Source organism: Enhydra lutris, unplaced genomic scaffold (assembly GCF_002288905.1).
Source record: "Enhydra lutris kenyoni isolate GAN:26980312 unplaced genomic scaffold, ASM228890v2 scaffoldscaffold6, whole genome shotgun sequence".
Lineage (NCBI taxonomy): Eukaryota > Metazoa > Chordata > Mammalia > Carnivora > Mustelidae > Enhydra > Enhydra lutris.
In genome coordinates this window covers 11,146,211-11,172,771 of record NW_019154090.1, presented here as the reverse complement: position 1 = coordinate 11,172,771, position 26,561 = coordinate 11,146,211, and the positions used below count along the sequence as shown (strand labels likewise).

The 26,561-nt window shown below is 55.1% G+C and overlaps 1 protein-coding gene across 1 annotated transcript in view; it reads right to left on the bottom strand.

Annotated features, from left to right (window-relative positions):
* Window positions 1–21,729: 21,729 nt before the first annotated feature.
* LOC111141412 (ubiquitin conjugating enzyme E2 V1) overlaps window positions 21,730–26,561 on the bottom strand; it is a 30,947-nt gene continuing 26,115 nt past the window's right edge. Inside the window, exons 3-4 of the mRNA XM_022493938.1 lie at window positions 24,766–24,891; window positions 21,730–23,547 (exon numbers count right to left, since the gene is read on the bottom strand). Coding sequence (XP_022349646.1) covers window positions 23,401–23,547; window positions 24,766–24,891 — 273 coding nt within the window. The 3' untranslated portion in view covers window positions 21,730–23,400. The remainder of the gene's footprint in view (window positions 23,548–24,765; window positions 24,892–26,561) is intronic.

The following is a 26,561-nucleotide window of genomic DNA, read 5'->3' as shown; positions in this document are numbered from 1 at the left end:
CACCGCTGCAGGTGCACATTGCTGGGAACATGTCTCCTCCTCGTCCACCGCTGCACTTCTGCATTTCGTCTGAGCGATGACTGCGTTGCTGACGAGCATCGTCTTCTCTAGAACATGAGCTTCCCAAGGATGGGGAGCTCTGCCCATGCCCCGCACCCTGTGCGCCTGCACCCAGGACAGGACCTGGCCCACAGCAGGGGTTAATCACTCTCTGGGGAAAGAAGGAAGGGAGGGAGGAAAGAAGACAGGGAGGGGTTGCAGTTTACTTATCCAGCTTTTCATTCGTTTATTCAGCAAATGCTTACTGGGCTCTGACTGCAGGCTAGTTTGGGGACAGAGCATGACCAACACAGACACAATTCCTGCCCTGGGGACCCTGACTTTCTGGTGGCTGCAAACAATTGTGATGTTGGTGGTGGAAAGCGCTATGGGGAAAGGGAGAGCGGGAAGGGCTGCAGACAGGGTGTCTGGGCTCCTGGGAGGGGGCTTCTGGGAGGAGGCAGCAACTGGCAGAGGCAGGGGCAGGTCCCGGGTTCCCCGCCCCCAGCTGGCACATGCGGGGCTGTCGTAACTGTGGGCAGCCCGGGTTGCCAAATGCCACCACAGCTGCGTCACCGAGAGCCGGGAGGGCTGGGGGTGGGGGGAGGCGGAGGCGGGGGCGGGGACTAGGTGGGCGGGGCCCCCACGCCGAGCGCGCTTCAGGCCCGAGTCACGCAGAGCTGGGGCAAAGCCCACCGGATGTCCACTGTTAGTCACTCTGCGTATTGCGGCTGCATGGACCATTGTCAACATACCTGAGTGTCGCGTTCCCGCTCCGAGAAAGAAAACGTGGCAGAAACCACGGAAGACCCTGTGCATGCCCTGCCCCCTTTCCAGAGCTGACTTCATCCCGAATTTGGCGTGCATGACCTTGTATGTGATTTCATCATGTTACTTTCCTGGGTTTGCTCGGCGTGTCCCTGGGCAAGGCACTTACCCCCTCTGGGCCTGGGGTTGCTCCTCCGTGTGATGGGAGCAACCACACGCCGCCCTCAGAGGACCCGTGAGAATCCAACCCGCTCCTCCGTGTCAGGTGATCAGATGAGAGCCTGGCGCATCGGAACTCATTCTTGTGGTGGAACACCCAGGCCGGGGGGATGCAGACAAGAATGTACCCTTTAAACAAGCTCTCTTGGGGGGGTGCCCGCCTCTGGCTGCGGTGGTGGTGTGAGGTGCCGAGGCTCTCATTCTGGTTCATTCTGCTCCACTCCCTGTGGGGTCCGCCTCCCCCATCAGCCAGGAAAACCCAGGGTGCGAGCCTGCCTTGTTCTCTTCTGTCACCCCAGCTCCCAGCCCAAAGTCTGGAGACTCCCAGAATCGGTTTGTGGAATGAATGAAGGGGACTCAGTTTCCTCATCTGTAGAATGGTTCTCATTGGGATAGGAAAGTGCCTGATGCACAGTAGGTGCTTTGTAAACTCTTTATTTCCTCCTTTCCGAACTGTACCCCCTCTTCTCCTCCCCCTGGGGCTAGTGCTGGAGCCCACTGCCCTTGGGGCAGCCATGATGCCAGCTGATCCAGGCTTTCCCCTGACTTGGTCATTCATGCATTCATTTCGGCATGCATGCATTCAACAATTGTGTGTGTGTGTGTGTGTGTGTGCACCTGTTGTGCTTCAGACTCTGCTCTAGGATCTGGGGATTCAGAAATGAATCAAACAGGCAAAAATCTTCATCTTCCTGGAGGAAGATGTCAGGGAACATAGCCATTGGACAAGAGCGTGACCCAAGGGGCACCTGGGTGGCTCAGTGGTTAAAGCCTCTGCCTTCGGCTCAGGTCATGATCTCAGGGTCCTGGGATCGAGTCCCGCATCGGGCTCTATGCTCAGCAGGGAGCCTGCTTCCTCCTCTCTCTCTGCCTACTTGTGATCTGTCTGTCAAATAAAAAAAAAAAAATCTTTAAGAGTGTGACCCAAGCTAAGATTCGCTGGGGCTGGGCAGGGAGAACCAGGGGGAGGCTCCTGCTTAACCCAGTCTGGAGGTCTGGGGAAGGTGGTGAGCCCAGACCAGAAGGTTGAGAAGTTAGCCAGATGAAGGGTACAGAGGCTGTTCCAGATGGACAGACTGTGCAGAGGGTGAGGTGGGCCTGGCGATTTGGGGACCTGTCTGTGGCTTGGCCTGGATGGAGGGGAGGGGAGCGAGGGTGGGACCTTATCCTGACAGGTGGGTGGTGATCTGGGAGAGGCCTGGCTGGATGTAGGCTTCACAAGTTTTGCTCTGGCTGCAGCATGGGGCTTGGACTGGAGAGGAGAGGCTGGAGGTGGGAAGATGAGAAGGGAGGCTGGAGTTCCGTCCACCCATCAGAGGAGAGGAGGCAGGCAGGCTCAGATGTGCTGGCCCGCATCCGAGTTTCCCTGGAAACAAGCCTGGGTTGTGGCTGCTGATGAGGCTTCCCCTGTCCTCCCAGGGGACTGGATCAGGCGTCAGCACACCTCTACCACGAGGACAGTTGGACAATGGCCCTTGGGCCTCCGATGCTAACCCCCGTGACTGGCCAGACCTTTCGGGGAAAGGACCCCACCCCCCAACTCCGTAAGCATGACGTCCTATCAGCATGTTCATGGCACAGTTGCCACCAGCCCAAGATGGAAACAACCCAAGGATGCATCACCCAAGGCCTCATCAAATTCAGCAGGATCCATCCAGACAGAATATTCTGGAGCCCCGGGAGAGGCAAAATGGTACAGAGGTTTGGAGCATAGACCTGGGAGCCTGACAGCCTGGGCCTAAATCCTAGCTCTTCCAGTCACTGCTGTGGTACTAGGCAGGTGCCTTGCTGCTCTGTGCCTCAGTTTTCCCACTTACAAAATAGGGATGATGAGAAGAACAGAGCCTCTTAATAAGATCACTTCAGCCTTATGGCTGATTAATTAATCCACGTGAAGTGTTTGGAATTGTGCCCGGGACATAGTAGGTCAGAGGTACAGAAACCTTTGGTGTTATTATTATTAACATGATGATTAGTGGCAGTCATGTTAGAAATACACATAAATCCAAGGGAGAGAAAAGGAAGGGGCAGGACAGAACGTAAAGTGGGCTGCTACTTGTACAAAAAGGCAAGAAGAGTAAGTAGATGGTGTGTGTGCAAACACTTGCACCATTGCAGGAGACCCAAGACACTGGCCACATTGAATTCTCTGGTTAGAGGGAGTAGAGACCTGGGAGGAGGGGGTTAGGGACCCGGACTTTTCACTCCACACCTTTCTACCCTCTATGCTGGGTGTGTGTGTGTGTGTGTGTGTGTGTGTGTGTGTTTCCCCTGTGCGCTTGGATGTATATTCAAAACCAAACACCAGAAAGCAATTCTGCAAGAGGTTTCCTTCGGGAAGGCCCCAGATCCCCCCACCCCCCACCCTCCCCAGCCCGCCCCCGCATCCTGGCCTGTGTGTGGCCCAGTCTCGACGCTGCTGGTTTTCAGAGCTCTAGGCCTTGGAGCAGGTCCGAGCTGGAGTGCCCTGCAAGAAAAGGGGCTCCTTGGAGACCCCCAGAGCAGCCTCGGCTCCGGGTGGCGCGGGGTGTGGGGGCTGGGGGGGTCCCGACCAACTGATGAGAACTCCAAATGCTCCCCAGCCCGGGCTGCTAATCACTTCCAGATTGGCCGGGTCAGGGCCAGGGCCGCCGCCGCCTGGCTCCATAAACAGCCCGTTGCTCCAGATGGTGGCTGGCTCCAGCCTGGCGAGCAGGTTCACGGGGGACTGGTGGGGGGGTGGCAGCAGGTGGAGGACCCCCACCCCGTCTCGGTGGGGCGGGGAGGCTCCAAGCAGCCGGCCTCGGCTGCCGCTCATCCATGCTGTTCTGAGTCAGGGACGCAGGGCGGGAAGGGGCTGCAGAGCTTGAACCCATTGCTCAGAGGAGAGAAACTGAAGTCCAGAAGGGTCAAGGGACGGTTCAAGGTTGGCGGTAGACAGAGGGAGGGGCTCCTGAGGTTGACGCTGGGTTTGCTTTGTCTCTGTGAATCTGGCATACTGTGGGGGCATGGTAAAGACCCAAGGAGGGAAGGGAGGGCGGGAGGGAGGGAAGGAGACCAGAAGGCATGTTGTTTCCTACGTTCAAATTCTGGCTCTGGATATTACTCCCTGAGCAAATAAACTATTTTTGTTCTCTGGGCCCTAGTTTCTTCATCTGTAGAATGGGGATGGCTGGAGTTCAGACTTCAGCAGATTTTTGGAAGGGTCAGGGATATGGCTCCTGAGAACTGCCAGGCTGTGTACTGGCTGCAGATATTGGCTCAGTATCCCTCCCCTTCTCGGTGATAGGCCTTTGATTCCTGCTTCTGAGAGCACAGTGGCCTCCTCCAGGAAGCTGCCTGGACTAACCCTTTGTGCCAAGCACTGTGCCCTTCCCACGGCCGCTCTCATGTAATCTCCCCGCAGGGAGCCCTGCTCTGACCCCTCGGCAGACGAGGGGCTGGAGGGTCAGGATCTCCCTGTGCCATCGTCTCCGCCTTCTCGTCCTGTCAGTGAGGACACAGGGCATCATGGAGGCAGCGGGACATGGCGAGGACCTCACTGCCGGGAAGAGGAGAGCTAGATGTGCACTAGAGCTGTTTTTCCTGGTCACAGGGTGCCCAGCCCAAGTCAGGAGACCCGGCTGCTTCTCCTGGCCCTGCCCCCTGACCTGAGAGCCCACATTGTGGACAGGAGGTAAGGACCCAGGCTGGCTGTTGCCTTGGTTGGTTCTGGGTTGTGATCCCCCAGAGAAGGGGAGGAGCCCTGGCCTGACCCAGTGTCCCCACACCAGCCTGGAGCCCTGGCTGGGCAGTAGCCCCGTCCCAGGGGAGCAGGCTGCAGGACAAGCTCAGGGGATGATCTCCTGGTGATGACGCCTCCCTGCTCCATGGAGCAAGGACCCAGATCCCCAACCACCGAGCGCCCGTCTCTCACTCTCTTAACCTATGCTCAGCCCAGGACACCCTCTGTGCGGCTTGGCTGAGCGAGTGACCAAGCAGTCATACTTTACGGGCCTGGCACTCTTGGGAGCAATGAACTTCCGGTAACTTTAGAACTCACATAAGCCACTACAGGAGGGCCTCCTGTTACGCCCATTTTACAGATGCGGAAATGAGGCTCAGAGAGGTAGAGAGCCTTGCTCAGGACCACACAGCTGAGCTGTCCTTCGAACCCAGGCCTTCCAGCTCCAGAGCACACTCTCTTAACCACAAGTCCCCACTCCGAGGGGGAGCTGGGCCCCTGGCAGGTAGTAGGTGCTTTTCCTTGCCTCCCCTCCCCCTCCCGCCCCATCGCCTAGTGCCTGGATTCAGATTTCAGCCCAGCCTCGAGGTCAGCAGCCCGTTCTGCCCTGAACAGGGAGGAATGTTCGTGGTGGCCTCGGCCTGGGTCCGAGAAGAAAGGCAGCCTTGTGGGCGAAAGGTGAGCCGCTGGGTGGGCGCGGGCGTGTTTACCCAGGGCTGGGCGTGCGGCTCAGGGTGGCGTCGCTGTCAGCCGCGCCGGCTGCCCCGGGCCTGTGCTGGCCTCCAGATGTGGGCTGGCTCCAGCCGGCCGGGCCCCCCCACCCCATGCACAGAGGGGCTTTATCAAAAGCGGCTGTGAGGAGGCCCGGGAGGCCGCCTGTCTCCAGCCTGCTGGCTCCGAGCCCTGGACCTGTAGAAGCCAGGCCAGCCGCACGCGGGCTTTTGTGCCCGGGGTCTCCGTCCGTGCCACCGCCCGGCCAGTCTGCTGCCCTTGGACCCGGGGGGAGCTCAGGCCAGGGGTGTAGCCCCCTTTCCCAGGAAACCAAAGCTCCGGGAAGAATCCAGAGGGATGGCGGTTCAAGAACACTTCTTTTCCATGCATTTTTCTGCATCCCTAAGGGGAAAGGTAACCCACACAGAGTAAAAAAGTGCAAAACTCAGGAAAACTCGAGGGGCGCTCAGGGAGCAGCCAAGGGGAAGGCACTCGTGGAAGGCTAAATGGCAGAGCGGGATGGCGGTCCCCTTAGCGGGGGGTGAGTCATGAGGACGGCTCTGTTCTCCCTCGTGGTATTTCCTTTCTTGGGGTGGGAATGGGGCCGTCATTCTTCATGCTTTCTTTGGTGGCCGGAACTACTTTGCATTAACAAATAACAATAAATGGAGAACACATCGGACAAACAAAGACCCTTTACTTGGAGCTGTCTTCTGATACCTTCTAGAGCTTGCCCAAGAGCCCACAAACAGATCCACGCACATTCCCTTTCCGATTTCATTTTCGTTTTCCTAGTAGTTTTCCAATAGGCACTGCCGGGTGCCTGGTGCTTGCACTTAACAGCCTGTCCGAGGCTTCCCACAGCCTCGGGCCTTTTACCAGCTGTGTAGTATTCCACTGGGGTCGGGCTTGCAGTCATTCTGAGGGACCACGCCGTGGTGAATCCCCCCCAACCTTGCACCTGTGTTTGGGGGCTTGGGAGTGTGTTCTGGAAGCTCAACTCTTAGGAGGAGAGCTAGAGGGTAAATGCATTCAGTGTTCTGAGAGCTACGGCTGACTGGTCCTCACTGCTGTGGTCCTCTATGGTCTCACCAGTAGTGCAGCCCCACACAAGGAAACTGAGGCACAGAGAGTCAGCTCTTCTTAAGGGCAGGCAGAAATAGCTTCCTGTGAGTCTCTCCCAAAAAAACACACCAAAACACCCCTCTCTTGGTTTTGTTTCTTCCTGATTGCACAAGAGAAGCATGTCCTTTACAGAAACTTCAGGAAGTACAGAAAAATCACAGCTAGAAAATAAGGCTCCGGCCTTCCCCGCCGCCCACAACCAGCCTCTCTGGTGGGACTATCACAGTCCCCTCCCCTCCCCTCCCTTCTCCCTGCTTCCAGCCTCGTTGCCCCTCTGTCCCTTACAGGCCAATAGGGAGGTTTTGCACCCCTTCGCCGGGGGACATGTGGCAATGCTGGGGACATTGTGGGTTGTCACACAGGCAGAGGGGCGTGCTACCGGCATCTGGTGGGGGAGGCCACCACTAAACACCGTCCAGTGCCCAGGCTGGCCCCGGGACAGACAAGCATCCAGCTCCAATGTCAACAGTGCCCAGGCCAAGAATCCCGAGTCCGGTGCCGTCTGTCCTGTGCGCAGATCTTCCACGGCTCCCACCTCATACAGAGGACAGCCGAGTCCTCCCAGCGGTCACGAGGCCCTGTAGCTCATGCCCCATCGCATCCCTGCCCTCTCTCTCTGGGCTCCAGGACAAGCTCCTCCCACGGAACCTCCATGGCCCCCACCCCCGTCTCTGTCAAGTGTCACTTCCTCTGGGAGGCCTCCCTGACCTCCCTATTTAATATCTGCCCCTCCCTGATCCTTTCCGCCTTCTTTCTCCCTGGCACTAGGCTGTGATGTCTTACGGACTTGTGGGCCAGGCTCCCCACCCAGAAGACCAGCTCCAGGAGGGAAGGAGTGGGAGGGCTGGTCTGATGCAGAGTGGCCCCTGGGCACCCCGGGGGACTCAGCAGAGGCTCATGGATAGGACAGTGGACCCTGCAAAGTCCTGATGTCTGGGCAGCAGCTGGGGACAGAGGATACGGATGCTGAAAGTTGGTCCCTGGGGTGGAGGCCCAGAGGGACTCGCAGGCCCCCAAGGCCAAGGCTAGTATTTCTTCCACCTGGCAGCCCACCTGAGTCCCTCCCAGCAGCTGTGCCCTTGGTCCTCCAGGCCCACCTCACCCAGGTCCTGCCCTCATTACACCAAAGCTTCTCTCACCAGGGACAGCAGGAAAGACGGAGGGGACTCCAACATTAATGGAGCACCAACTGTATGCCCCACTTGGACTAGGCAGCATGGGGATTGTATCTCAGTGATTTCCTGGAGGCCAGGGGTGGTGACTTAACCATCTCCCTGTCCTCGGGACCTAGCACTATGACATTTATGGAGCACCTACTGTGTACCAGTGACTATACCGAATGTACCTTCCTGCGGGAGAGAGAAATACTGGACCGCGGATTTAGGGAGGGAGAAAGCCAGTGCACTTTTCTATGGCCGCTTCTAGTTAAATTTTCTTTTTTAACAGAAAGCAATCTTTTTCTAAATAAATAAAGAAATCTCAAGTAAAAAAAAGACAACCCTACCACCTACTGATGCTGGGAGGAAATTCAAGAGGCCTTGGAGCCCAGAGGGGCTGCCTGGGGAGCCAGGGAGAGTCCTCCAGGAGGAAATGAGTTGTAGCAGAGGCCCCAGGAGGTGTGGGCAGGAAGAAGCCCGTGGGAGGCTGCTGCCCCGAACTCGGGGAGGCAGCCGGGCGGCTGGGGTGCTGATGGTCCGGCCCCTTGCTGTGTGTCCCTGAGTCCAGTGTTTCTTGGTGGAGCTCATCGCAGCCTCGTTCCTGTGATTGGGTTTCTGACCCTCCGGGGCACTCCTGCACGGGACTCTGTGAGGGCAGAGCCCACTCTGTCTCACCCACCTGTTTGTCCCTAGGGCGCAGAGCTCACAGCAGGCACCAAAACACACGTCCTTCCAGAAGCTCAGAATGTGGTTTTTTGGGAAATCAATCTTTGCAGGTGTCATAAGTTTAAGGACCTTGAGACAAGATCCTACTGGATCAGGGGTGGGCCCTACCTCAGCGACTGGGGTCCTAACGAGGACAGGGGAGGACACACAGACACACAGAAGGTCATGTAGAGATGAAGGCAGAGATCAGAGGGATGTGTCTATGAGCCAAAGGACCGTGGGAGCCCCCAGGAGCTGGGAGAGGCAAGGCTTCTGTCCTGGAGCCTCTGAGCAGGCACGGCTCTGCCGACCTGGGTTTCTCTTCTTTTAAGGCACCAAGTTTGGGGGACCTGGTTATGGCTGCCTCCGGACACTCACAAAGTTTGCTCACACAGACGAACAGGTGAGTGAAGGAACACTCTAAAAGCAGCTTGGGTGGTTGCTCCCGGCCAGTTGTGTGTGGTGAGGTGACTGTCCTCATCCCCTGTGACTGGGTTTGCTTCCTGGGGTGCCTGCTCAGGCTGTGGGGCTGGGGAAGCTGGAGGCGGCCCAGTGAGGGAGGGTGTGAGCATGGGGAGCTGTTGAGGTGACATGGAAATCAGGTGGTGTAGACATCACCTCTCCCCCCATCCCCAGAAGCCCACGTACACACCCCGTGTGGACCCCCAACTTCTGAGGGCCTCACCCCTCCTGAGGCCTTTCAGATTTGCTACAGCAGGTGCTTATTTTCAAATATGGACGCTCTTCAGAATGTGCACCCAAGTCACTCTCCTCAACTCCAGGTAGAGCCCAGAGCTAGGCTGTCAGGAGGGAATTTCTCCACCTGCGCACCCTTGGTCCTTCTGCTGTGCCTCTGGAGGTGAGATGCCTTGTGGAGAGACAAAGCTGGTCCTGGGCTGGCGGGGCACCCGGCCCGTAGGTGCTTACTTAGACAGTGGGCCCGGCGTCCTGCTCTCCCAGAAACCAGCCTTAAATCCTAAAGGGAGTTAGCCCTTCCCGGCCTCAGACCCCTTCAGAGCCCCAGTCCCTGGCCTGTGCCCTGTCCAGTGGCCCCACAAAGCCACTCCACTCCCAAGGAGTCAGTATCTTCAGAAGGACCATAAGATGCCTGAAATCAAAGCACGCCGCAGACACGGAAGGTTTTGAAGTTGGTTCAGGGCAGGCGGGGCTGAGGAGCCCCCAGCGGTCTTGGCCCCTCTCTGGAAACTGGGGTAAAGGGGGGGCCCCTGGCAGGAAGATGGTGGCCGAGTACAAGGGGGCGTCTGTCATTTTAGCAATCATCTGATTTCCAGCAAAGACTTATCGTACCAAGTTTTAGAGAAGACAATTGGGAAAACTCAACTGGAAAATGACCCTATTCTGGTGTTGGAGGCAGGGAGGGAGCCAGCGGTTGGGCCGGGAAGCAAGGATCTTCATCCCTACCCTGCCACTGACTTGCTGTGTGACGTCAGGCAATTTGCCTAATCTTTCTGTGCCTCAATTCCCTCACCTGCCAAATGGGAGATCATCATGTCTCTCTCGAAAGGCTGCGGTGGGGGGGACCTTACTGATTCTGTGTGACCTGCTGGCCCAGCCCTGGGTGCGGTCAGCGCTCGGGCATGGACGTTGTCACTGTCGTTTGTCCTAATGACACAGACGTCAGCTCCTCCTGAACCGAGGGCCTCCTACACGCTGGGCCCTCGGCAGGCATCGTCCCACCGAGTCCTCCCACGGTCGCAGGGCTGGGCGGAGGCATCGTGTGCACCCCCGGGCCGCTGCTGGGGACCAGAGAGGAAGGACTCCTGCCCGGGGCACGCAGCAGGTGGGGCTCCGGGCTGCGACCCCGAGCCCTGTCCTCCGGTGGCACCGTCGGTCCTCCTCGTCACTTCCCTTCAGGAAATCTGGGGAGCTAACGGAAGCAGAGAAAAGCCCCTCATGTTCCCACGGGCTGGGGCGGGGCCTTCCACCTTGCACTCTGGACATTCCGAGCTGGGTCATCCCCTGTTGTGGGGCTCCCCCACGAGGGGTCTTCAGCAGCGGCCCCTGGGTTCTGCCCACCAGAGGCCGGCAGCTCCCAGGAGCTGTGACTGCTAAAAGCGTCCCCAGGTGCGGCCACAGGTCCCAGGGAGGAGCTAGCCTGCTGGCAGCAGGCCAGGAGTAAGGGTGTTAAGTGTCAGAGTGTTTCCTCCCTGTCTCCACGCACGCACGCACGCACGCACGCACGCACGCACACAGACACACTCACAATAGATGAGCTTTCAGCCAAGTCCTACATTTTCCCATAAAAATACAGCTGGTGACAATCACACATGCGTTTGGCTTTGGCAAATCCATCTTCTTGTTGGGGGGTTAAAGATGGAGAGTGGGATGGTGCGTGAAGGTTGGGGTGACTCTGGCGCCCATGAGCATGAGCAGGGTGGGGGTGTGTGCCCGTCCGCTGGCCTGGGTCGTGGGCCTCTTGCTGTGCCGAGCAAACCAGAAGTTCAAAATCTAGGCTTTCCAACCCACATGCTCCTAGATCCCCTGCGAGGTGTAGCCAAGAGCCGAGTGGATTCTGGGCTGGAGGGATGGTGGGGGGCGGGGTTGTGGGGGGGCGTTTGCAGCCTCTTACTGGGACCTCTCTCAGGGGTCACTGTGACCACACCTGGTGAGGGGGTGCTCTTCTCCCTGACCCTACATTCCCACTGTGGGGTTTTCAGGAACTTGGGCTAGGAGGTGCCGCATGGAACCAAGTGCTCAGTCAGCAGAGCCCGTTCTGTGATTTACCTGAGCAGAATTTTGGCTGGGGGTGCAGAGACCCCTTCCCCCCAACAGCCCACAAGATTTGTCCCCAGCTGGAGGCTGGGGTCGGACTCTCTCTTTTGTCAGCTGGAGTGTCAGGGGCCTCAGCACAGTGGATCTGGTCCCGGGCTGGGGGTGACCAGGGGCTTGGCGTTTCTCTCCTAGGGCTGAACTCCCGCGGGTGACGGGGGGCCACTCAGAGCTCCCAGTCACAGTCTGCGGCCAGGCTGGGGCACCAAGGCTCAGGGATGAGCAAACTGCTCAAGGTCACCCAGCATGCTGTCCTCTCTCAGCACCTTGGGGCCCCGGGGGGAGGCTGGGGTCCAAGGGGCACCAGGAGCAGCAGGAGCCAGCGGACTTCCTCTGACAATCATGAAGGTCTCGATTTCTCCTTCCATAAAATAGGTTTGGTAAACAGTCCCTGCCTTAGGGCTGGGGGAAGAGAGTTTTGTGATGTGCCCAGCACACAGAAGATGCTTGTCAGGATCTGACTGTTATCCTTAGTCCCTGGTCACCTGAGCACCGCCCCAGACTCTGTCCCCTCAGGCGCCCAGAGGGAAAAGCTCTGGTTGAAGCCAGTTTGGGTTCAGATCCCAGGCCTGGGGGGCCGCCCCATACTAGCAACTTCACTTCTCTGTCTCAAGGTCCTCATCTGTAAAATAGGGACACCAACAACATCACAGCATAGTGGAAAAGAAAAGGGATACTGAGGGTTGGGGGTGGGATGTATTTAGTCCGTGCTGAATAAATGGACCTCGCCAGCCTGGCCGAGCAGCGACAAGCATCCTGGTGGGGTGGGGGGTAGGCAGTTAAGGCCGTGGGACAGGTTGGAGGTCAACCTGGTCAGAGTGACTTTCACTTTGTGGCTCAGAGCTGTGTGATCTTGGGCTAGTCACTCAGCCTCTCGGGGCCTTGGTTTCATCCTGTTAACATCAGAAGACCCCAGGGCCATGCAGCAGAGGGCCGAGTGGGGCCTGGTCTAGTCCCAGCTATGCTGTGCCTGGTGCTGGGCTGTACCCATAAGGAGAGGTGCGGGACGCCAATGGCTCTGGGCCCCCCACCCTGGAAGGCTTATGCCTGCAGGAAGGGGACCTGTGCCTAGTTTGAAAGCACGAGCAACTTTCCATCCAAGCTGCTCCTGGGAAGCTCACACTTGGGCCTTAAACTCTATTTCTATGCTGCCCACTGTGGCATCTGTCCCCCGCCCCAGCATCTGTCCCTACCCCAGGTCTTCACTCAGCTTTGGACACACCAGCCTCCTTGATCCCTCTGTCTGGAGTTGCAGGCCGTGTAGTGTACCCAGTGCTGAATGGCCTCCCCCTGCGTCCCCAGACTGACTCCTCCGAGTGCCGCCCCCCACCCCCCCGCCCCGGGACAGAAAAAGGCAACTCCGGCTTCCTGGGCTGGGCCCAGGTCTGGGGGTCTCTGCTCCTCTCCCCTCCCCTCTGCACCCATGCCGTGGGCTCACTATCTGATCACTCTGCTTTCCTTGAGTCTAAAAGGCCATGGAAAAAGACTGGAGAGATGAACAATGTGAAAAGATGTGTGCCCTTGAGTCAGTGACGTGTGGTGTCCAGCATCCAAGCACTCCTCACCCAGTCCCCTGGGACTGCCTGTGGCAGCCCCACGCTCTCCTCCCACCTTCCCTACCCTGGTCCGTCTCTGTCACCTCCCTGTCCCCTGCTGTCCAAGCTCACCCTCCACGGTCCATCCTCCGCACGCAGCTAGAGGGACTCCGTGAAAACCCAAGTCACATCCTGTTCCTCCTTTGCAGTTTCTGGCTCCCTCAGAGAAAAAGGCAAATCTTGACAAGGTCCTGCATGACGTGTCTCTTGTCACCAGACCTCATCCTCTCCCTGATCCCCTCCCTCCCTCTGCTCCAGCCACACCAGCCTCCTGGCTGTTTCTCTCACACATCAGGCATGCTCCTGCTTCAGGGCCCTTGCACTAGCTGCTTCCTCTTCCCAGGATTTTCGTCCCCCAGGTATCCACATGACTCACTCTCTCGTCTTCTTCAGGTCTTTGTTCAAATGACACCTTCTCAAATAGCAGGTCTTTCCTGCCCCAGCCAATCACCCCCATCCACCTACCCTGCTTAATGTTCCTCCACAGCACTTATCACCAACCAATACTCTACATAATTGAATTTTTACTTGTTTGTTTCTTCCTACCGGGTCCCATGGTCCCCACCCCCAGAATGTCAGTTTCACGAAGACAAGTGTTTCCAGCCTGTTTTGTTCTCTGCTACATTCCCTGGGCCGGGGCAGAGCCTGGCACACTGTAGGTTTTCATTAAATACTTGTTGAATGAATAAATTTGGAGGACACGTCCCTGGGTTATCTGGGAAGCTTTAGGGAGATCTGCGATTGGGAATCCCCCTGTAAACTGTGGAGGGCAATATTCCTGAGACACTATGGCTGGGTCAGCATGTTCTCAGCTGGGGTTTGTGGGAAGGGGGCAGCTCAGGGTCCTGGTGTTTACAGTCAGATTCCCAGAGATGGGCCCTGATCAGGGGCCAAGGCAAGAAAGGGAGACAAGGGGACTCCTGGGTCTGGCTTTAGGCCTCTGGCCACAGTGTCAAGTTTGTGGAGAGAAAGATCAGGAAGGCAGTGGGTTCAGCGTGGCAGGAAGTGGCCGGCCCAGTCTTCTGGCCTGAATTATCTGGGAAGAAAAATAATCACATTCCAAGGAACCCATGGCTTGGGCGCCGGAGCCACTTGTGGGGGTGGGGTGAGGAGGTGAGGGGTAGGCTGGCCTGGGTAGGTGGTGGCCCTGCCTGAGGCTCAGAGAGGTCAAAGAGTCAGGTCAGGGTGACCCCAGATGGCTAGGATTTGGACTAGGCCACGGGAGGTGCCCCCAGATTGTGAATGGCTGGGACATGGCAGCCATGGGGAGGGGAGACCAACTGCTGTAGGCTGGGGTGCAGCTGGGGGACCCTGCAGCAGGCTAAGCTGACACTCCACACCAGGCAGTGTCCACTCCCATCCCCCGGACCCCGGTGGGAGCAACCGGGCCCATAGAGGGGGCTACTGCCCTTACAAGCCACCAATAGGGCCTGAAAAACCTGATGGCCCTTCCTAGGATGGTCCCAAGGTCTGGACCCAGGGAGAATGCCTGAAGTTTGTAATAATAGTAATGATAAGAGCTTGTATTGTGTTCCAGACACTTTCCTGTACTGTCTCATTTTACCCTCTCATCACCTCATGAGGAGGTCACCCCGTTGCCATTGCAGGTCCCTAAGGACCTGTGGGGTCTGCCTCCATCTCAGTCCTACCGCCCAGATCCTCATACACTCTCTTCCAGCCACTCTGGCTTCCTTGCTGTTCTGTCGTCCCATCAAACTCATGCCAGCCTCAGGATCTTTGCACCTGCTGTTCTCTCTGCCAGTTCTTTCTCTAATCAGCACTCAGCTCAGGTGCCACCTCCTTAGAGGTCTTCTCTGACCACACATCTAAAGCAGTTCCCTGTCCTTCCTCCTATCACATGAGCTCACTGTACTATTTTTATTGACCCAGTTCAGTTGTTAAATTATCTTATATATTCATTATTTCCTTACTCTGTGTCTCCCATTTCCAGTATGACAGCAGTGTGAGGGCAAAGGACTTTCCGGCCTCTCCTCTTCTGCACACCCGGTGTCTGGTGGAGAAGCAGCCCTGCCAGTATGCGCTGAACGAACAAGTGGACAGACATGGCTGCTCTCTGTGCGTCACTCATGACCGGCGCGCCAATGAACCTACCTTTTTAGGAAAGGTCCCATTTCACCCAGGCTGGATTCCAACGAGGATGGGTGGGGAGTGCTTCTGTGGCCCCCAAATCACCGCCTTTCTCTGAGGACAGGGCGATGTTCCTGGAGCCTCCTGCCCACTATGGCCCAGGGAAGTCCGATGTCAGCTCAGCTGCTCCTCCCTACCTCGTGCCCCTTGACAAGTCCACGTGGACTCTGAGCCAGTCTGTGGAGCATAGAAAAAGGGGCTCAGGCTATTGATGGGAGGATGTCTGGGGCTGTGGAGGGAGCCTGACAGCCAGAGGGAGAACTGGAATATCATTCCCAGCTGGGCCAGGGCATGTGTGGGAGAGGCCTGGGATCGAGCTGATGAAACCAGAGCAGGAGCCGCTGAACTGGGTCTGTTCATTCATTCCTTCATTCTTCTTCGGGCATCGCCTCCCTATGCCCAGCACAGGGTCTACCACGGCAAATCCATGTCTACTTCTCCATCCGTTCAGGCACTGTGGACTTTTAAGGTGATGATGTGACATACATCTTCCTACCCCAGGGCCTTTGCTCTTGCTGTTTCTTTCACCTGGAACTGTCTGCCCTTCCAGATTCTGGGCATGCCAGGCCCTTCACATACTTGGGAGTCATTTCCTCAGAGAGGCCCTTTCTGCCCAGTGCTGCTGCCCTTCTGTCCCCTCCATTTACTTGGGTATGTACTTAATACTTCGAAAATGACATTGTCTGTTGTCCGTCTCCCCCAGTCAAACATCAGCTCCACGAAGGCGGGGGATCTTTGTTTTGCTCCCTGCTGTGTCCCCAGCGGAGTGGTCAGCACAGACAAAGCATTTAGTAAATGCTTGTTGGATGAATGAATGAATGAACCAGTGAATGAAAGCTCTTCTGGAAAAGCTCAGGGATGGGGGTAGTGCCTAACCCAGAGGACTGGGGTGACCTGCAAACTGGGGCCTGGAGGGAGCCTGGGGGGCAGGTGCAGAAACAGAGGGACATGGTGTTATCTCAAAATACCTTCCTCCAAGGCAGCATTAAAAGTTAGCTCAGAGGTGGCAACTGGTGATTAAAAGTACAAAGTGGGGGGGCACCTGGGTGGCTCCGTGGGTTAAAGTCTCTGCCTTCGGCTCAGGTCATGGTCCCAGGGTCCTGGGATCGAGCCCCACATCGGGCTCTCTGCTCCACAGGGAGCCTGCTTCCTCCTCTCTCTCTCTCTCTCTCTGCCTGCGTCTCTGCCTACTTGTGATCTCTGTCTGTCAAATAAATAAATAAATAAATAAATAAATCTTTATTTAAAAAAAAAAGTAAAAAGGGGGGAATAAAGCCTTTAATCCATTGCCATCACAGAAATTGAGATATTTTACTAAATCCGGATGTCTGGGTTCTCTCTTGAAAAATCAAAAGATGTGGCTATCCTGATCCCACACTCCAGGGGCGAATAGGTCAGGTTTCCAGCTCACAGCAGCCCCTGACGGGCCCTTGAGGCTTTTGGGTTTGTGACCCCTGCAGCCAGAGGCTACAGGAGTGTAGCTGGCGAGCACTAGGGGTAGAGCTCCGGTACAGCGGAGGAGGTTGCACACCCTCTCCCCGGGTTTCCCGCAGAGCCCAGCTCAGAAGTGGTTCCTCCCTGCCACATCTGTCCCTGGGGCTGGACGGGGACCCGAGGTGTGGCCCGCAGAGCGGTCCGCGGCGCACGGGCGCCCTCTTCTGGCCACATCAGGAGTACAGGTCTGAGCCAGGATGGGGCACCAAGGGCCTGGAGACCTGGGAAATTTCTGTTCTGTTCAGTGTTCAGTAGCTAACTCACGTTTCCTGGAGGGTTGCTGTGTGCTGAGGACTGTGAGAATCTCACTACACATAAAACTTCTGGTAAGCCTGTGGGGCGGATACAGAGAAGTTAAGGAGCCAGCCGAGGGCCACACAGTGGGCCGACAGATGAGCTGGGGCTGGCCCACCTGACTCCTGGCCCGGGCCCTGCACTGGGGTCCAGTGAAGTAGATATCATGAAAATCTCACCTCTACCCTCTCATTTCCACCTGTTCACCATTTACAAGCTTCATCCGAAGCTGCCAAAATCAGCCGAGCCCTCCACCCACTCAGCCGCCCACCCTGCTGCCCAAAGGTCATTTAGTGAGTTCATGGCAGAGGCGGCTGAGGCATCATAGGCCACGAGACACACAACCCCCCCGCCCCGACCCATTGTCAGTGGCCTGGAGAGGAAGGCCCAGCTCTGGGGAGTCATTCACATGCTTACTTAATGAGCTCTAACTTCAGTGAGGGAAAGAGGAATAACCATCAAATCAGATGGTTAGAGATTAGTGACTGCCAGGCATAAAACACAGTCGGTAATGTGGACAGAGAGGGATAGGGTCTGGGAAGGCCTCTCTGGAGAGGACACACAGGAGCTGCTGGCCCGGGCTGGGGAGCCAGCCACACGGAGAAGGGGGAGGGCACTCTAGGCTGGGTTTCTGTGTGGAGATGGGGGCACAGCTGAGAGCCCAGGACGCTGGCGGTGGCTTGGGCTGGGAAGGTAGTGGTGCATGTGAGAACTGGCTTCTGGAAGGAAGTTTCTTAGTGCACCCACTCCCTGGCTTGGGGTCTGTGCTTCTCCGAGCACCGCCAGGGGGCAGGGCACATCAGAACCCCGCCCCCGCCCGGCCCACACAGCCAGCCCCGGGTGGGGTCAGGAAGCTGGGCCGCTGGCCATGTGCCTGTCTTCATCCCTATTCACTTACAGGATGGGTGGACAGGCCTTGAGCAGGGACTGAAAAGGTCCCCAGCTGACCACAAGGGAAGGGTTTCCAATTTGACCTCCTTATACCACAGGGCCCTTGATGGCTGGTGAAGGGGGCCACCCATCACCAACCTGCCAAGTACACCAGACCCATTGGCTCATGCTTCAGATGACTGTCTCGGACAGTGAGAACTCCTTTATGTAAGACACTCTCAGAAATCAGTCGGAAAAAGGAACAAAGAGGACACGGGGGTGGGGGAGGAAAAAACAGGACTTTCCAGCTTGAGAAGACACAGCCTCACACATGCGAACATGCACATGAAACTACGGGACAGCCGCTCGGTTCCGAGATGGGAGGTGGGCGAGAACTGGCCCGTGCCAGGGAGCAGCCGGGGACCTCTCGGTATGATCGGAGAGGCCCACATTGTTGATGGAAGGCGGGGTGAGTTGATACGTCGTTGGGAGACAGCTTGAAAATGACAGAAAGTGCCCCTGTCCGTGGATGGAGAAGCCCACTCCCAGCACTGGGCTCCACAGATGGGCACCTGCACACACACACGCCTGTGCGCGCGCGCAAACACACACACACACACACACACACACACACACACACACCCATGCGTGCGCTAAAAACATCAGAGACACCTTTGTGTCCACCAGGGCCATGTCACCCGGGTGAGGGCACGCCGTGGACTGGGAGTTCAGAACTACACGGCTGTTTTCCCCGCTGCCGCCCCGTGGGGATCTTGAGAGGACCTGTTTGGAAGGAAACATCCAGGGGGAGAGCACGGGGGAGAGCGTAACCCAGTTACGCGAAACACAATGGTGGGGAGGAGCTACGGGGAGAGGATGAGGGAGCATGGGTCTGCACACGCGAACTGGACCTCAGAGGGACCCACAGACCAGGTGCTGGCCTGGAGAGGATGGGGTCAGACGCGGGAGAGAACCTCACTTCCTTTCTAGTCCCTGTTTGAAGTTCATTCTAGGCCCAGGTACTCTCTTTCGTTGAGATGGAAGTGGGAGTCTCCAGCTCAGGTGTGCGGAGTGTCCTTCACAGGGGATGCCATGTGCTGTCTGTCCTTTGCCACCAGCGCGGCCGCCTCCTCTGTCCTTATCACAATGGACAGTACACCGCTTTGCACCAACCGAACGCTTTCACACCTTAACACTTCTGGATTGGGACATTCCTTAGAAGCAGTAGGGTCTTTCAGAAAAAAAATATTTAATTATTTGACAGAGAGCGACAGAAAGAGTGCGCGTGCGTGTGCACAAGGAGGATGAGCAGAGAGAGGGAGAAGCAGGCGCCCCACTGAGCAGGGAGCCGGATGCGGGACTTGATCCCAGGACCCTGGGACCATGACCTGAGCCAAAGGCCAACACTTAACGACTATGCCACCCAGGCACCCCAATCAGTGGGGTCTTACACTTATACCTGACAGCACTTTTTCTTGGTGGGACATAAAATAATGGTACATCTCAGTGGACTGCATTGGACACAGTGAAACCTGGGTCTGTTTCCTGTGGGTCCTGCAGCAACTCTGATTTCTTAGAACCTTTCACCTGTACCACAAGTGGTGCTGCCCCTGTTCCAAGGACCCATGGTATGTCTGGGGGGGGCGGGCAAAGGTCACCATGATCTTGGGAGGGCCAAGGTGGAGCTGGTGACAGAGCCGTAGGTACGCAGAGCTCCCCCGTGGCCTGCCAGCTGTCTCGGAATTTTGTACTACACACGGAATAAAAAGGTCAACACACTAGTGTTGGGAGATTCCGCATAAAAGTTTGCATTCACAGTTTGTCTTGCCAATCAAGGAGCTGCCATTCACGGAGCCCACATCCCTGGCACGTGTACCTGTCCCCACCCGCCTGCGAGCCATCAGGCACATGCGTCAACTCCCCCGTGTGGCCTGTGCCTTCTTGTTCACAGTGAGACATCTGGTGGCCGCAGTGAGGTTGGCTCTAGCACTAAGACCTCTCTCCTCCAAGGTCACCTCCAGCCAATGTGAGGCGGCTTGGACTACAAGCATTAGCAGGTCACCTCGTCACCCCAAGAAAGCCTTCAAGGTACGTCCAGTGATCGTGTGCACAGCTCGGAACTGCGCAGTCTGCAGAGCCCCCGCCCGGCACAGGGGGACTCGCAGGCTGGAAAGAAGACCGGCTTTCACAAGCTCCCGTCCTTAGATTTCCTCCTCTGCTGAGAAAGGAAGGGGCAATCCCTAATGCTCTGTCCCAAGGGCTTCTGATGATGCAGTAACACAGAGCAGGCACAAGACAGGGAGGGAAAGAGGCTGAGTGTCCACTAGCTCCCTGGGGACCGGAAGGCAGCACAAAGGGCCAGAGGCCGAGCAGGGAGCCCGGATAACCGGGGTGGATGGAGCAGCAGCACACGGAGTCCGCGCCATTTACTGGACACCATCACAACTAAAGGCACCAGGGCCCCAGCGCTGCCCCTAACCAGAAGGCTCCAGGAACTTTCCCAGCCTGGCCGAGTGGAAGCTCAAGAGCCCTGCCCTCATCCCACGATCGAGGTCCAAGGTCACAGGTAGTAGAGACCCACCACAGTCTGCTGCTGGTGTTATCAGGGGCGTGCTTCCTCTCAGATCACTCTGAAGACCTCCATGCACCCCCACACCCTGCAGGTCTACACGGTGAAGAACACAAGGGTCTTCCCTCAAGAGCAAAGACCTGGCAGGCGCTGGGGCCTGGAGGCGTGTGAGTGGAGGCCACCGGAGAAGCAGCGTGCTCAGCCCCCCACATAAGTGCTGCTTCTCTGCCCTAAATTCAGGCCCGAAGTTGCAGACCACCTGTAAACCCACCAGCAACAGTGAGGGGCAAATCACATGGCTGGGGGGCATAACCACAGATCAGACTCCGTTATCACAATATGGATCTGGGCAAATTTCCACAAGCTCCGAGGTCAGTTCTGTCACACACCAAGAAGCTGAGAAGTGCACACTCTAGCATTTCAGTGGCTCGTTCGTCTCTCTGGAGGTCACACGCACAAGAGGGCTGCCACCTTTAGATTCAGCCCTGAATTTGCCTTGGGGGTTTTCCAGCAGCATTTTGAAATAATTCTAGAACCTCCCCTGTCCTTTTCCTCCCTCAGGGAAGGTAGGACTGAGTGCGGAGAAGCCACAGCTGGAGGGCAGGAATTCACTCCGGAGGCCTCCTAAGGACCCACCTGGCAGAATTTCGGGCAGTGCCTTCTCCGAGTGGCCTGGTAGAAGTAATCTGGCTGAACCCGGGCACCAGGTTCTGACATCTGAGCTGGCCCCAACAGCCACAAAAGAATGGCCTGGTTCCTGCCACAGGACACCAAGGTCATGCCTGCTGGCAGTTGGGACCACAGCAGAAGTTCAAATCCTGGATAAAAACAGCCACAGACACACGTCCACCCCGTACACAGGAGGCAGTAGATAAACTGTCCACTGTCAGGCAAAAATTTTGTCTCAAACACCAAAAATCCACGCGAAAGTCCTATTTTTCCCTTCCCAATAGACTCCTAAATCCAGCTCTAAGTAGGCACTAGAGCGGACTTAGTAGTTGGAGTCTACAAAGCTACTTAAAGCAAAGACACCCCCCCCACCCGCCCCACTTTGCGCCATCACCTCGCCGGATGGGGGTTGGCAAACTGTGGTGCAGGGGCCAAACCTGGCCCACTGACTGTGCACAGCCCCTTGGTGAAGAACTATTTTTACAGAGGAACATTTACAGCAGATTTGATAAACCAGGAATACTAACTTTGAATTCCAGTAAGCAAAAATGTTATCCTCTAAAGAAAGAATTCCATTCTTCTCATTGGTTGAGCTGTAACGTTACAAAAGAACTATACTCAGTTACTAGATTTTTGAATTCCATCAATAAACAATTTTGTGGAAATCCGTTTTCTCACTATATAAATATTTACACAGTACCTTCAGTTTTGCCTCTTGGCCCACAAAGCCCAAGTACTTACTGACTTAGGTCCTTGGAGGAAGGAGGTTTGCTGCCCCCTGGTTTAGGACATCAATTTGAACCCCAAAGCATCGAAGACATCAAATTCTGTTCCTTAATTATATGCCAAGAGGAAGAAGGGCACAGCTTCTTAAATATTAACGCACACTTTTTTTTTTATTATATTAAAATCAGGCAATGGTCTGACAATAAAAAGGCTGCATATGGAATACTGTTATGTTCAACTTTACTTACAGGATGTTAAATCCTTAGAACTAAGGTATCCCCCAGAAAAAGATTAATGGAAACATCGATTGCTTTTCAGACTTGATAGTTGCTGCTTCAAAAGGTGGTTTTATATAAACACTAAATTAAAAAAAAAAAAACCCTTTAGAACACAATGAATCGCTTTTATGTCGGTACGCGTCCGCATCTCAGCATTTAGTGGTCCTGAACAAAAAAGTGGAAAAATGCAGCTATTTGCCAGGAAGTCAAGCCCGCCAATTTCGGGGATCTGCTGTGCACACCGAGTTCTTTCTTAATCCCTGCTGAGGACCGTGAGAAGCAGCAGCACCAAAACCAAAGTATGCACCGAATTCAAGGTTCTTTTTTGTTCCAGTTGTCAGATTCCAAACTACACCCCAGTGGATGGTAAGATGACCACATGAGAACCCTGTTTAAAAATTCTTCAATTTTTAAAAGCAAAAGCAATTACAGGAAAAGAAAACAATTCATTCAGAGGGATCATGTGTGCTTACAAGTGTCTTCTGTGGCCTTTCTCCAAGTTTAACCACCAAGCACTTCGAGAGCTGGCAGGTCTGAGTACCCCTGGTGACTGTTCTTTTCACTTTATCAAAACCTGAGCTAAAAAACCACATCAGCTGACGATGGCAGCAGAGGGTGGCAGGGCTGAGGACCCAGTATTCATTCCCAGGCTGGTGGAGAGTGAGTACATATGGTTCCAAAACTAAACGAGGGAAGTCAGAGACTCTTTTCCAACCTTACCTGATGGCTTCTGGCCAAAGCAAGGAAGTGTCGTAAAGTGTTGGGTGGTGATGGTGCAAAAAAGGTCTTGAGGAGGAGGAAGGAAAAAAGCAGCACCCCTCGATTAAGGTGGGGGAGAAGATATGGGGAAAGCCCTGAATTCCTCACCAAAGGCCAATTTCAGAGGGGAGCAGAGGGGGTTACAATCTATGCTTCGGCCAAGGGTGGTCACGGGAAGTGGAGAAAGGATGATGGCTTGGAGGGGGGAGGGCATCATTTAAGACTTAAAAAAAAGAAACCAGGGGTGCAGCTGGAGCAGCCCCGCACACCTAGCAGTAGTCCCACAGGCTGCGACCTGAAACCTTGACACCTACTCTAGCAAGCCGCCCCAGGCTGGAGGGGCTATTGCCGGGAGGGAGGGAGGAGGGAGGGAGGCAGGAGGGAGGGAGGCAGGAGGAGGAGAAGGGGAGAAGGCAGAGACCTCAGGCCATGAAATCAGCAGCAAGGTGATTGTGTGATGTGTCTTTTCACAGTTGAGTTAGATGTGCCCCACCGGTTAGGATGGGAATCAATTTAAATATACTTTCTTGATCCCAGAAGTTCAACTATGTGGACAGTGGTTACACTTGACAGGATGATTTGTTATAGCACAACTTATATATTTCAAATGGACAAAAAATTAGTATCGTTTACAGTATCTTAAGATAAATTGCCTTTGAATGGGAGCTTCCTTTCCAGTACTTTGAGGTCTACAAGACGTATCTAGAAAATGTACTACTGTGGAAAATGACTGCTTAAATCGAATGGGGGAGGGGGGAGGGCCTGTGGTTTCTCTTTTTGATTAATTGCTGTAACACTGTCCTTCAGGCGGCTGAGGGAGTTTCATGTTTTCTTTAGACATCATTAGGCGCCGGAGCTCTTGCAGGACAACTTTGATGCTATATGAATTCTGCCATTTTGCTAGCACTGATATGGCTCTTGGGTCCACCTACAAAAAGGCAAACAAAAAACTGTCAGGCTCTCAAACAAACGAATCACTACAGGCTGGAGGAAAGCAGCAGATAGGATTCAACGCATTTTTCAAGTTGAACACGTCCATCACCTAATGGTATCTGACGGGCAGAATGAGCTGTGCGATGCCCTCCCCCCAGGTCAGTTTGTGTTTCCCTGTTTGTGTCCCAAACCCTCACTGTTTGGGAGAAGGAAAACAATGGTTAAGTAAAGCCACCCTCAGAGAAAAGGGCCCTGACACTCGGCAAGAGTCCAACTGGTTCTAAACAGTGACCTGCTCTCCTGGACGGGCTGCTGCCACTGCTCAGGGCTGGCCCCTTCACACCCAGGTGGTGGATACTACCGATGCACAGGGCAGTAAGGAGCAAAGGCAAGCGGTGGCCCAGATCCACACTCGTGACAAGGATCTGCCTCCGAGTCACACTCTCTCAAGTTAGTGCAGCAATTCCCAAAAGAAGTGTCCCAAAGCATGGGTCGAGTTCTGGGTTCAGGACTTTTGGTGGAACTCAGATGCAAGAAACAGTGAACACACAGCAACAAGGTTCATCTTTTTTCTTTCAAGTCTTCTCAATATCTCACAACAAAGGCTTAGCTCACGTGATGCTAATGTGTAAAACCCTTCAACGCTTGCTGATCCCCCCTCTGAATAAGACAGCAGGTCTCAAAGGCTCAAAGCCTTTGGCAAGAAACCTGTGGGGGAAGAACTGACTAACATCACTCTTGATTTTGTAGTATTTACTGTTGCCATTACTGCCTTCTTCGGACAACTGAGACTGCTTTTCCATTTATGGTAGTCAAAATAAATTTAAAAAGCAAGGCCATTAAAGGGGAAAAACCAGCCTATACCATAAATAAGGCTCAGGAAGTCCAAGTATGACCCTGGGCAGGACTCCGCACCTCTGTCCCTCAGGCCCCTCCTCCCCACCTCAGGAGGGCCCATCATGAAGACAGAAGGAGCTCCTATCTCAAGCGAGCAGCAGGGGGTTGGCCGGGAGTGATTGTGGCATAAAAGGATGATTTAAATACAGTTGGGGGACAGGCCCTCACCCTGAGTCTGCCTCTGTTCATACTGCAGTACATTTCAGCATCAAACAACCACAAAATACACAGGCTCAGGGCCACAGCGCCCCTGACGCTCAAGCACAAAGCATTTCTCAACCAGAGGGAACAAGCGTGGGCAGGAAAAACAACTTACCACTCCATTAGAACTATTAACTCCATTCATATTAATTTTTGTTACAAATCTTACAAAGGGGGGTGCTTCTGGGTATTTAGGTCCACATTCTATTTTAAGGCTGTATATTCGGTTTTCATAAATTGTCTGGAAAAAAAAGGCACAGAGACGTCAGGCAATTACAAACCATGAATTCAAAAAGGCAGATCTTTTGAAACCCCATTTCTCCCTGTCTGCAGAACTGGTGCATCTGCTTCCTTTGTACAGAGTCTACCCGTTCGTTACCTGTGAAGTTAGCAGGAACTAGTTCCCACACTAGTGTCTATGAACTCTTGGGGGATACAAAGACGATTTAAAACTGTATCACTGAAGTTTCAAGTTTAAGTCCAATCAGGTGGACTTGTTTTTGCATTAATTTCTCTACTTTGCAGACCTGTCTTGTGCTCTGGGCAATGGTGTGTAAGGGGCCCTCCTTACTCTGGGAAGCCACACCAAACGTTTACTCACGCCAAGGTCATCCGCCAATGCATTAACTAGCGCCAAGTGCAAAGCACAGGCCAGGTGGCTCTTTAGAAGAACTTCAATGTGAAACACAGGCAGGGGTGCGGGTGCACATGCGGGAGCCGCTTTCCCACCTCATCACTCTGGGGCCGTGTGCTGCACCATCTCCCCCCGCAGGCTTTACATCCACCTGCGAGGCCACAGGCATGTCGTGGGTGAGGTGGGGAGCCACGGATGCCAGGCCCGCAGAGGAAAAGACCGTCCTTCAAACGCCAACCGTGGCTCTGTCGAGAAACACCAGGAAGTCCAATCCCCCACGGCAATGAACCTTCTCCCTGTAACTTCCACCTGATGAGCAGCAATGTCACTAGCAGGGTGTTCCGTCCGCCTAGAGCACCCCGCCCCCACCTGAACTACCACACATCCATTAAGACGCAGTTCAAACATCACGTGCTCACATGTCACCCAGTTCAGCCATCATACGGGACAGGTGAGTCCACCGCTTTCTGTCCTATATGAAGCGGCTATGTTATTAGTTACATGTCTAAAGACCACCCTGAAAGGTGAGGTGTCTGATTAGTTTGGCCCCCTCGAAGGCAGAGGCCACGCACCCTCCAGTGGGTCCCGTTCTCGGGCACCAGTACTCCCGCTTTCCGCAGTGCCTCCTGCACAAGTAATGGCTCCCACGTAAACAGCGCCATCTAGCTGTCTTTGGGGGAATAAATTACAGAAGACACGACTGAAATCCTTGAAAACATTACGTCTAAACGGTGGTCTATGCCTAAGAAAAAGACAGGAACATATTTTAAGATTCAGAAGGCATTCATCCTTCACATCCACAAACCTTTCACATCCACTTAACAGGGACTCCAAACTGTGACAAATCTAAACTCAGTTTGGATTCCCACCCACCCTCAACCTGCTCTTCCTCTCTTCTTCCTTTATAAATGGCACCACCACCTAGCAGTTAGTTAAAGCAAAACACAGGAGCCAGTCACAACCCCCTTTTCTCTTATCCCCCACCTTCTAATCAAAAGAAGGTCTCAGCTTCCACCTCCAAGAGCGATCCCACACCCACCCATGTCCCTCCACCACGCCCCTCCCCTCAGTCACCCCAGGTCGCTGCTCTCGCTGCCCCCCTACATCTGTTCTCCACTACAGCAGCCTGACTGATCTCTCAATACCAAGAACTTGGGCGCCTGGGTGGCTCAGTGGGTTAAGCCATTGCCTTCGGCTCGGGTCGTGATCTCAGGGTCCTGGGATCGAGTCCCACATTGGGCTCTCTGCTCAGCAGGGAGCCTGCTTCCCTCTCTCTC